The sequence below is a fragment of the Phalacrocorax carbo genome, chromosome Z (assembly GCF_963921805.1).
Source record: "Phalacrocorax carbo chromosome Z, bPhaCar2.1, whole genome shotgun sequence".
NCBI classification, from domain to species: Eukaryota; Metazoa; Chordata; class Aves; order Suliformes; family Phalacrocoracidae; genus Phalacrocorax; species Phalacrocorax carbo.
Window position 1 is genome coordinate 43556634 of NC_087548.1, and position 12506 is coordinate 43569139.

Here is a 12506-nt window from a genome sequence, read left to right on the forward strand (position 1 = left end):
CTCATATTTCCTGTTTCTTCAACGAATGTATCAATAGAACAGATTATATTGATATATTATTGTATCAGTGTGGAAACAGAAGGAGGAATCTTCTCCAAAATAAAGCAGGTCATTAACATCCATGTCAGAAGACACATTCTTCCTACTTAGTTATTATTTAGCCTTATAGCAGCCCCCTGGTGTTGCTATGCTCCAACAAAGAAACAATATTTTTTATAAAATATGCAAGATGCTGTAATGAGAGACTATGTAGCAAAAATAAAAGCTACGTGCCTAAAGGGAAGCATCAATAAACAGATCTAACAAAGTCAGTGGAGGGCAGACAGAATGCATAAGAGCTTTTTAATGAGGAATTATTTTCAGGTTCCCTTTTAGGGAATAGGGAGGAAGACACACTTTTTTTCTTGTCATTTTACAGGCATTTTTGTTTTTTTAAATGAGATGGCTGGCATCTTTCAAAATGTATCTAAGAACGTTTTCTTCTTTTTTTCAAGCATTGCAGAGAATTTTTTTTTCAACCAGTTCTTACTAAACCTCGGATTTCAAGTGGGAGTACATAACCTACCAGCAGAAGAGCCCAGAGAATCAAACGTAACAGATTGTTTCCTCCACTCTCAAGGTATTCAACAGCAGGGCTAAGATTAACAACTATGTTCCCAGACACAAGTACAGTACTGTGTCCATCCAATGTCACACTACGGAGCGGCAAAACCAGTGTACTTGAAAAAGTGTAATTATTCACTGCCAAAACCCTCCTGCTTCATTCAGATTTTAAACAATTTATATTACTGGCTTGAAATAAAATAATATTCCCCATTAACTTGCATATTTTCTGTTTGCACTTTGAATTCTGCTAATGAAACGGAACATGTCGCATTCAGCAATCTTTGACTCACATGCACATTTTTTTACTTTTAGTATAGATAATGACTTCAGGTTTACATACTTGTAAAAAGCCTGGTTCTCCACCCCACATTTCCAAAGATGCTTGCAGGCTGCTGGTGTAGAGGTATGGAATGACAGCACAGCCTTTTTCTAAGGGCAAGGAAAAAAAGGCGAATAAAAGTAATGAAAATGTTGAATAGTCAAAGACTGAAGTAGCTGTACCTGATGGCATCACCATGAACCAGATACACTGAAGACCAAGTTCTCCTGTGTAGCCTCAATCTGTCGTTCACCCACTGAAGTACAACCCATAGATGGCTGATGTTTAAACTGCCCAGGCAACCATTTCAGAAATAAAATGGGATGCTTGGAGGGGGCAGAGAAGAGCATATGTACAAGTGGCTTGTCGAATAAATCTGATCAACTGTCTTCAGGCCAAAATCAAGAAAGGGAAGTCTCTATATTCAATATTCCATGTTGCACAGTCGCTGCACTACTTACCATCCACTTCTCCCTATTCCCTATTTCCCACCATCAGATCCTCCTTCCAACCACACAAACAGCCCCTGATATCTCTGGCATTGTTTCCTTCCTCCATTTTCACCTAGACTGTATCCAAAGCCATAATCTTTGGCTATATCACTCTGCCCTAGAGGAAGAACTGGTTATAGCATGCTGTAGGCAAGTATCCCTATGATTTCAACAGCAAGAGTCCAATGATAGGACTCCTGTCCACTTAGGATAGACGCCAGCCTATCCAGCTGACCAATATTTGAGGAGATGATCATAATTAGCCAAAAATACCTCACATAGATCCAGGCATCTACCAATGCCCACCTGAATTTTCAATCATATACAGATGTCACTCATGCTTCAGAGTGGGTGGGTACAGCTTTAGTACTTTAAAATCCATTAAAACTTGACTACACAGATGACCCAAACTATGAGCAATCAACACAACACTGCATGAATGATAAGTGAGAAAAGTCTCAAGCCTTTGCAAATCAGACATTCTTTTGACAACAGCGATATCCACATTCACTTATATTCTATATTTTAGTTACAATATGAGGTACAATTATTGATTGTTTAGAATTTTGCTTAGTTAAAAAGTTATGTTTTAGTTGATTCTAAATCAAATACAGAAGTTCTGTAAAAATATTAAACCTGACCTCTTTCTGAGATCCAAACACATAAAAGGTCTTCCCTTCAAATTTCAGTTTATAGACATCACACCTATAAAGAGAAAGATCATTTAAGTATAGGAAAAACAGATCTACAGGTAAGAAAAGCAACTTGCGTGCAAGTTTCCCTGATTCCCAAAGTCAAGCAGGCTGCCAAATGACAAAGAGCCTCAAAAGAAGTCTTAAAACCTTTAGCATAAAAGCAATTAATATTCTAATTTTCTTTAGAGTAGAGAACATAAGCCCAGAGTATTTCTTTTACGTCCCTATGTACCTTCAAATAATTAACTTTGGCTGCTGGAAAATGAAGAGGAACTTAAAAGTAGGCAGAAGCTTATGCTTACATTCTATTTATTACACAGTTTGTAATTCCTATTATATCCTAAATTCTTGTAAAATCTGATGTAATTAGATTGAGGGAAAGACAATACTCTCAGCCTGCATAGGTTGCATAAGGCATACAATTTTCTAGATTCAGGCACTTTTTACCAGCAACACCTTACCTCTATCCTTATTTATTTGTGGTTTCATATCACACATCTTAGTAACTGACTACTTACAGACAGAGCACAACAGGAATTAAAAGAAAATGTTTGACAGCACTTACTACTGGGGCAGGTTAAAAGCACAATCTACATACGCAATAGCGGTGCACCATATAAAGGCAATATGATGCCTCTGCTTAAACTGTAGTGGAAATTTTGTCCCTACCACAGCTAAAATGGAGACACTGTAGTTTTTCATAAACTCCTCTAAAGATTTTGGATGTCAGATGGTCACACTGGGAACGATTCTGGAGGTAAGAACAATGCTGTCCTGGAAACTTTATAACAAGAGTTCTGCTTTAATATTAAAAAACAACAAATCATTCTATTTGAGAAAGCTCTTCCATTGAAAAGGAAATCTCAAATACGAATTTTGATTTTTACTCTGTAGTCCAAATTTCAGCTAATATCAGTTCAAGCTACTAGCACTCGCTTCTAGGTCTCAGAAATGAAAGGAGCAGTACGTGACATTCAGATAAACCTCACTTGATCGACCTTCCAGTGGCCAGTGTAACACTGACACAGCTTAATGGCTTTTCCTCTCTCACTATTTCATTTTGTATCTGGTTTACATGCCGATGGACTAAATTAATACCCTGAGATCTCTGAAGGGACATGCTATCCTTGGGTAACATGAAAAAATAAGTGCTGTGAAACTCATTCCCACAGTATGGTGGATACATGCTCAGCAAGTGCTATTCTCTCCTCCCTGCACCATATATTGACATTACAGTTACACTGTCCTTATGCCACAAGCACAAACCGCCCAAGCACCATGACTAGGGCTACCTGAAATAAACCCTAGGGAAACTATAGCACAAATCCAGGATCACAAATGGATGGTATTTGACAGACACGTCCCCAGAGCTCCACATGCATCTGAATCACACAGACAGGACTACACTGACTTTATATCTCTGAGGATCTCAGGATAGTCACTTTTCGGGGATGTTTCTATGGATATGCAGCAAAGAGTCCAGCTCCACACAAAAAAACACCTCACTGTTTCTTCACCTCCTGCCCATCTTCTTCCCACAAGACAGGCTGGGAGCACTGAAGTGGAGCAGCCACATCTAGGTAACTGCTGTTGGCATTTGTTTAGCGGCAGGGCTAAAACGAGATTTATCGCTGCCTGAGCATGACTGTGCTCACTCTGCACGACATTGCTGAGGGCATGGACAGCTGCTATTACACCACCTACAGAAACTCGGTTTTACCTCTCCCTCAACTGTGCTGAGGCTGCCCAATTAAGTCAAATGTTCTACAGGAGCAGAAAAGAAAAGTAAAGCCAGACAAACCAAGGACAATTGCATAAATGTCCACTTCTTTAAAAGACAGGCTAAAAAATAAAAATTCAAAGGCATTCTCACCGCCTCCTCTGCTTACCAAATAAGCTGGTTTATAGTTTTCAAAATGAGGTTACTTAAATGAGAATTAGAACAATTTCCAAGGGTCACAAATAAAGATGCAGGTGGACTCTTGTAAACTCTTCCAGACATCTCTGCCAAGAAGCCTCACCAGTGCTTTACAAAATAGTTGAAGAATCGACTTACACAATTTTAGCATTTGTGCATTATGTTGACAAATGCACCCTGTGGAATAATTTTCACTGGAGGAAGAACAAGATCAAATTATTATTACTCTACTTCTCATCTAAGATCCTTTAAAACAGAAACATGGTGGGGCAAGAAAGGAATATTCATGGGATTCACCTTAAAGACAACAAATGCAGGTGAAGATAGTAGGAAGGAAAGACATATTAATCAACTCTTACTGCAAATGCTTACCATTTTAACAAATGAATTCTTTTATTCCCCTGGAAAACTACAAATCCTGCAGCTGTGAATCCTAAAAATGTAGTCATCCCCGTTGAGTCCTTGAAAAAGAAAAAAGAAATATAATTTCCCCCTCATCCAGTGAGGTATTTCTTACTGACAGCATGAATTGTTACTCCATTATAGATTACCTCTATTTTGTTTTCTTTTCAAAATGTATTTTGCCTTCAAATTGTACATCTCTACATAGCAAAGACTGCTCTTGGCAACACAGGCCTTATTTATTTCTAAGCATTTAAGAGCATTTTGTGCTTTGTTTTGGTCTACCTGTAGCTGATGACAATGGGGAATCTTTAGGGATACTCAGTAATTCTGCTGAGAACAGTACTTCTGTGTATGTCCCATCCTTATCATGCTGACTAACTACAAACCAGGGATTCATATCTGCTTCAACACTGATATTTTTTTAAGATTTCATAATACACTGTTCCTCCATGAGATGTTGTGTTGGAAGTACTGCTGACAGACAGCATTTACTACAATAAGCAAGTATTATTGAGTATAAAACTGAACATATGGTACTTGATATGATACTTGCCTCTCAGATGGGAAAGACCATTTTTTAAATTTTTAATTCCACAATAAAAGTTCTGCTTCACAGTTTTTGAGCAACAATTCAGGTGAGTTTTGTATTAACCAGATTCCATGTCTATCCCAAGTTCCAGACCCTCACCTTGCTAAAGTTAGTCGACTTCATTGTGCTTTATGTTCCACCAATAAAATAAGAGGGAAGAGAAACAGTGATGCTTCTGGAGTAGCAGATAAACCTCACTTGAGTGATCTTCCAACAGCCAGCGTAACACTGAGACAGCTTAATGGCTTTTCCTCTATCGCTATTTCATCCAGTTTCACGGCACTGGAAGGAGCATGTCATAAGGAGCCAGGGGAGCACCGTGCTTTGCATTTCACTTTCAGAAGACTGAAAAATTGTCCTTAAGCACGGGCTGTGAACCCCTTGACACCCCACACTGCAAGCCCTGCCACATAGATAAAGAGGAAATTCTGAGCCAGTTTTGGCTCTGTCCTAAGTGCCAACATAAGACTCTGCAATACCCTCTGAAAATCTGCAGTATAGTTGTGAACTAAAGTTTACCAAGTCACTGACTTCACTGAGCTCTGAACCAGACCCTGTATTTCACACAGAACCACCATTTCTAGCAAAGTATGTATGAAATCCGATGCAGCTCTGTTAGAGCTGACTGTTTAAGGGCACTCACCACTAGAACAGCTAACTCAACAGCACTGCTGTTCCACCAAATGAGGTGGTATACCAGTCAAAGTAAAAACAGCAATTAAAACATGAAGCAAGTAAGACTACAAACAAACACTGCAGATTATGCAGATAAAACCAAGGAATAAAAATGCAGGTGTAAGGGATAATCTAATCGGAACTGGTAACTAAAATCACCCTCTTATAGAGAACCAAAAAACAGCAAGGAGGAGGAATATGCAAATGTATATCTGGTTCTCCCCTCTGTACATTTGGTTTGCAGTTCTTCCTAAGATTTGCACATTTTGATGGTGTTTGAAAAACTAATCTGCCAAGGACTAACAATTTGTTGCATCTTCCAGACAAGAATAACGCTGAATCTTGAAAAAAGTGGCAAACATAAAATATTTCACGCCTGGAGTATTTAGAGAAATCTTTGCATTAAATGCAAAGAAATTAAGAAGTATAACCAAAGTTTTTGTCATGATGCTCTACCAAATTCTCCCGTGATGTTCTGCTTCCTCTGGAGAGACTTTTCCTTTGACTGATGCAGAAATGTCTACCAGTCAATGTTCTTCCAAGGCTTAAAAGTAATATGCAGTTCCAGGGCAAGTTCTTTTATAAATTACTCCCTATTTGTGTCTGGATAAAAACCAGAGCTAAATCAATTCAATTAACAGCTTTTTACTAAATGTTAGTAAGAACAACATTTTATTAAATGTTAGTAAAAAGAACTGTTACCTTGCAAGGATGAGGATCAACACCATAAGTTTCCAAAGAATATGCTTTCAGGAGCAAGTTAAATTCAGCAACAGCTGGGCTCTGGCCTCTGAAATTACAGAAGAAACAGTAGTTTGACAGCAAAAAGAAAACAGGAGAAAAAGACTTTTTGACTGCAGAGTATAAATGCCTAAAAAGGGAGGAAAGAAAAGTTCTTACTGAAATACAAATTATTTTAACCATGTCGTGCTTATAATTTAAAGATAGAAAACCTTTCACATGTTTTCTCCTGTTGAATTGTATTGAATTGTACAGTGCCTAGTGGTTTCACGTAAATCCTGATGGCTTTTCCTCAATCCTGAGATAACATGTTATGCAATTAACCAGAGCTATCCAATATCCTGCAAGCACTTCTTGTCTTTTGATATACATGCACGTCAGCCTGAATATGAAATGAACCCCAGCATCTTTTTTCCACAAACTTTTGCTCCCCAACTTATCTAAAAGGACCGTGCAGATTAACAAACATTCCTTCCAGCGCAGGTTATAAACAAGGCAATCATATTACACTGTCTACTCAGATGCATGCCTAATTATAGCAGTGCCTGTTACCATCATGATAGTTCAGAATCTGTCAGCATTTCCATTATATGCTCCTATTTTTAGGGTGTCTACAATCAACTATGAATATACACTAAAGCCTGAAACATGGCATGCAAGATTTGAGTTCTAGAGTAAGTTTTATTATTTGATTTTTGCTCTACTAACTCCTGCCATTACGATAAGCTCAAACACAGATTTGCAATGCCTGTTTGTCAGTGACCTGTTCCAAGTATTATTTTATTCATCTGTTTGCATGACTACAGTAAGCAATTCTGGTAAATGACAATGAGCAGTGCTTAGGGCCTTTAGAAAGCCAGGCTTCAGAAATGCTTCTCATGCAAATTATCCAAAAAATGAGCTATACAGAAATCTTCAAGGAACACAGCAATAGTCATACTTTATTGTTTTGGGGTCCAGTCTCACACTGTGACTGATGGCACTCAGGAACTGGCATTTAAAAGCTGTTCTGTGCACTGGTGTATAATAATATCCCTGTAAGTCTGTTCTCCGCCAGTAGCTAGAAACCAACAAGCATTGACATACGACATTCAGTATCTGGCCCAAAGTTCAGTTTATCAGTTAAGACAATGTCCAGCATGCTTGTGGATGTCAGTTCCTATCTCGAACCTACCAGGCTGATGCCCTGTAGCAATATAAGTGTCAATAACCTTTTCTGTTACAAAATTTTAATTCATTCTCATTTCTACTTCACTGCTCATCGTCTCCCAGGCAATCCCATGGTACTTCTTTGGCTTTTTCCATGTGTTTTTTGGTCCTCCTTGTTACTACACTACTTGCACTTTATTTCAGATCACGTTTTTGTTGATATTTAGCTTTTAAAGAATAAAAACCAGACAAAATTAGAGAAGAAGTGCCCTTCTTTCTCCTTCCTTTCTTGTTCTCTTTCTCACCACTTTACAATGGAGAAGAACATGTATCAAGCGGAACACCAAAAATTATAAATGTGCATTTACGCCGCTAAATGTTTAAGGGGAAGGCAGCATAAAAGCAGCAAGTAGAAAATAAAAAAAGCTTATTTTGCCCAATCAAGTTTTTGATGGCTCCACTAAACTCTGTTTCTCCCCTTTCAACACGAATAAATCACAACTTTAAGTGTAATCACAACTGTAAGACCATAAATGATCCTTAAAAAGTCAACAAGTTTGTTTCAGGTACCAACCGACTGCACAGGACAGAAGTAATTAACTAACTTGACCTAAATTACTTTGAACATTTATGCTGCATAGTGAAAAGCAAAACAAAGAGACAGTTTGATTGCTTATTAGAAACTGGGCCTCACAGAAATATAAGATCATAAAATCCATCTTTTTCCCACCTCCCTTTGGTGGTACAAAGGAAAGTAGTCAGTCTTCTGGTTTGACAGTTCTAAAAGAGTGACAAATAATTTGGAACAATGTGATTTGGGGGCTTTGGCATTTCCAAAAGGGAATAAAATATTAAATCGTAGTTTTTATTAAAGAGAGGCATTAAAAAGAACTGGCATGCTCTCCTCACCTACAACCTCTGAAACTACGCTGTCTTTGTTCACATCAAGTGGAACAAGCTGTGGTGCTTGGAAAAAAAAGCAGAAGACAGGGACAAGTTTGATCTTATCGGATTACAGGCTAATGAAATGGCTACTGTGCAAAGCCTTAAAAGAACATCACAAAGCAAAAGAGTCAAGGGCAATATCAAATGAAAAAGTCCTCATTCATCCCTTATCAAGGGATTAATATTCTAGCCTTGATAATAAGCTTTTCATCCGTAACTTAGCAATGAAATGTTCCTTTCTAAATAAAAATGTAACTACAGCAAATCCTATCAGCAAAGAAAAGTCAACATTTTTTTATCAATCACTGATTTAACATTAGATATGCCTTTGATTGGCTTTGTTAAAAAGCCTTCAAGCTTTCCACATGCAACAAACAGCCTTACACAAAAATGTATAGTTTCCTCGCTCATGCAAGTGTTTAAACTAATACCTCCTACAGTGGAAAAACAGGGACTATTTAGACAATGCATCTTTGCTGGTCTGTAACTCAGTTCTGTCAGGAAAGTCAGGTATCTTTCTCAGTGCATTCACTCCTTTTGACCTTGGTATGACTTCCCAAATTCTTCAGTATGTATTCAACATTAAATGGAAGATTTCCATATGTTGGAGCCACTATAGCACCGAGCAGCAGTATGCCAAAGGTTTTGAACAGCCCCAGTAAAAGAAACCATTACACAGGAAAGTTTCTGTATATGGTACAAATAAAAACTGTGGATTACTTGTGAAATTAGAGCTCCACAGTTATTAGCTATGAGTTAATGATTCAGCCTAGGACTCAATCAATCTAAAAGTTCCTAATAAAATGTTAATGAAACAAAGATATTAATAAAAGACAGAGGAGTCTGCAACACACTCTGTTTTTTCCTTTAGGCTCATGAGAAGTATGCATTAGAGCATGTACAAGCTCTTTATTCCCCACAGGGCCCCCAGCTCTAAAGCACTTCAAAGGCCAGGAAGCTCAACAGGGAATGCTTCCAGGGTGTGCCACAGCAATGATCTGCTTATTTTGCTGGCTGCCCACACCAATTCACTCTGGAATTTTCTTCCCTTCATACCTTTCCTTTGAGGTATGTATCTGTTACAAACTCAAGTAGTGAAACTTAGTTAAAGTCAAGGACGACATAGCACAGGACTGAGCATTAATTCCTTCTAACAAACAGAGAAGACTATGTAACAGTAAAGAAAAAGCATTTTCAATTCTGTTCTTGTTTTCTTGCTTCCTAATGACCTTAGTGAAGTCACTTCTCCTATCTTCTCTGATTCTCTTACTGACTTATGAAGTGCTGTGAGATACTACTATTAATACAGTACTACTAATAATAAAAGGCATAATTATTGTCCACTTTTTTGCCTCACTTCTGTGTCAAAGTTACTTGCTGCAGAATACAATAGCAATACTGTACTTGAGCATGCCCCACGTACGATTAATTTCTGGGTATTTATGGTCTGTAGGGTGCTTCCATGTAACTACTTAAAAGAATAAATAAGTATGTACATAATGATCTAGCCTCTAGAAACACTACATATTCACCTCCATGCAAAACAGGGAAAAGTACCAGCCATGAAGCTTTAACTATCATATGCTCAGTCTCCATCAAACACCCTTAGCACTACCCTGCAACTATGGGTATAGTTAACTGCAGTCTTGGAGGAGACCGCAGTGACTATTTCAAGAAAGATCTCCATCTATAAAATATTCTCATTGTTATATTCGAGATCTTGTACAGGACATCCCTCAGTAGAACACGGTTTACTGGGTTTGCTTTTAACCTAAAAAAAAGCCAGAATTCTGTATAAAGCATCAACACATTTAGCTACGCCACATACTGATCACAGATCAGCTTACCCCATGGCTGAGGTTTTGATGTTATGTCCTTAAATATTTTTACACGCGGTTGAGACTCCAATTGCTATACAATTATAGTGCTAAAAGTCTTGAGTAGTTTTTACTTTTCCTTTAAGCTCAGGAGATTTTGGCAGACAGTGAACATGTTTTTAAATACAGTCTTTCTGCTAGTATTTTTAGTCGTGATGAAGGTGTTAAGGAGGACTATGTGGTACTGAAACACAAATCTGCTACAATTATCAGTGTTTCAGTTGTACTGGAGACAATGCCACAATGACGGTGATAATTTCAAAGAGAAGAACTAAATGAAGACACTGGTAAATGAAATTGCATTGTAGGCTGTGGCCCAGTGTGTCAGAATAGCAAGGCCAGGCTTTGCACATTGCCCAGGCAGCAGCACTGCTGCTCCCCTGAGAACTGCCTGGGACACTGGTAGAGAGGAGGGGAAAAGCCTTTAAATGGGTCTCCATATGAAAAGAGACCTTATCACCTAGCAAGTAGCTGAACTGCTGAAAAGTTGCTGGAACATATAAAACTGAGAAAACTGCAAAACACTCAAACGTCAATTTTAACTTGTACTGCAAAATTGTTTTTACTCTCAAATAGAATTCTAGGATGAGAAAACCTGAATAATCACTTTAAAACAATAATGAAGCTCTTCTACTGAATCTTTTAAATGCTTATAAGGTTTAATTTTACACCACGCACTCTCTAATGACATGTGCCACTTAAGTAATTCCTTCTGCCAGAACATTTCAAATAACTTGTGTGCTTCAGAGATCAGGCTGAGACAGTATCTCTGAAATCTGTGTTTAGGTATTTGTATTTCAACTCTATGTCATGAATTGATGCAGTGACGCAGACAGCTTTAAGCCTATTCAACAGACCGAATGCATTTACAGAGCAGATGCAGTTTTACCTATTATTATTAATTTCAAATCTATTCCCATGACACAGAGATATCTCAGCTATCTGTTTTTGATATCACAGTAGATTCATCTTTCTGGTCCATACACACCTGGGCTGTAAAGCCTTCTCCCAGATAAAGAGGAGGGAGAGAGGGAGGAAAGGGACACAGGAAATAGGTCCTTTCAGCTGATGAAGAAATCCCTATGTTGTAGAAATTCACACCTCTGAGTCCTGCAGTATGCTAAATAAGCAGAACCTGAATCCAAATGTCACCATGAGAGAGGCAAAAACTAGCTTGGTAAAGAAAACAACCACATTTGTGGATCATGATTATGACCACTCTTCCCAGGGTGGGGGAGGAGGGAGTGCATGCACATACACATACCACAAAATAAATCTTTCCTAAAGCTAAAAAATTATCAATGTTACAATAAATACAGCCACCTTTTTCAATTCAAGTAGCTTACCCCTTCTACTGAATACTTCTTGGAATTCCCATTAAAAGTAAAATCACATGTATTGATATATCTTTTCAGTTTTTCATTTTATCAGATAGACCTTTGGGAAAAAGAGAGGGGAAAAGACATCTGTTTTGTCTGTGAAGTTCCTTTCTCTAGATTACTACTACAACTGCATCTTCCATTAAGATCCTGCTCAGGTAAAGCTGCTCCTCACCATAAAGCTTCTGGAATTATTCTCTGCGCCATGTGAACACCAATCCAACAAAACAGCATCTCACTCTTACCATTTTCTGGTAAGTGCATCCAGAATCTCAAGTACAGTTTTAATTAGTTTTAAGCACACTTCTGTAAGAAAAATATGGTTCAGAAGAACAAAGTTTTGAGGAAAGCAACACACACACATCATTCTCCAGGGAAAGGACTAGGTGACAGGGAAAACATGTTATTTCAGACCTCTGATAAATACACATACCAGCCGTCTCTCTAATTCAGTCAAATGACAACTGATAAGAACAATGGAGTGAAAGAATACAGAAAAAACACAGCAGAATAGAAACAAAAAAATTATTCATCTATTACAGCAAACACAATGGCATTTTAATACCAGATTGCTAAATTAGATAGAATTAGATAATTGTGAAGTTGCAGTGACATGTGCCAACATATACCCTGATGGATAAATCTAAATGCCTACACTGGGAAACTGTAAATGAGCCAGCATGGGCTATCAAGGCTGAAATGACGAGGACATTCAGT

General features: G+C 38.0%; 1 protein-coding gene across 1 annotated transcript in view; it reads right to left on the reverse strand.

Annotated features, from left to right (window-relative positions):
• Positions 1-12506, reverse strand: part of FRMD3 (FERM domain containing 3) — a 154069-nt gene that overhangs the window by 25543 nt on the left and 116020 nt on the right. Inside the window, exons 7-10 of the mRNA XM_064437931.1 lie at positions 6401-6488; positions 4402-4490; positions 2058-2121; positions 947-1035 (exon numbers count right to left, since the gene is read on the reverse strand). Of these exons, the coding sequence (XP_064294001.1) occupies positions 947-1035; positions 2058-2121; positions 4402-4490; positions 6401-6488 (330 nt within the window). The remainder of the gene's footprint in view (positions 1-946; positions 1036-2057; positions 2122-4401; positions 4491-6400; positions 6489-12506) is intronic.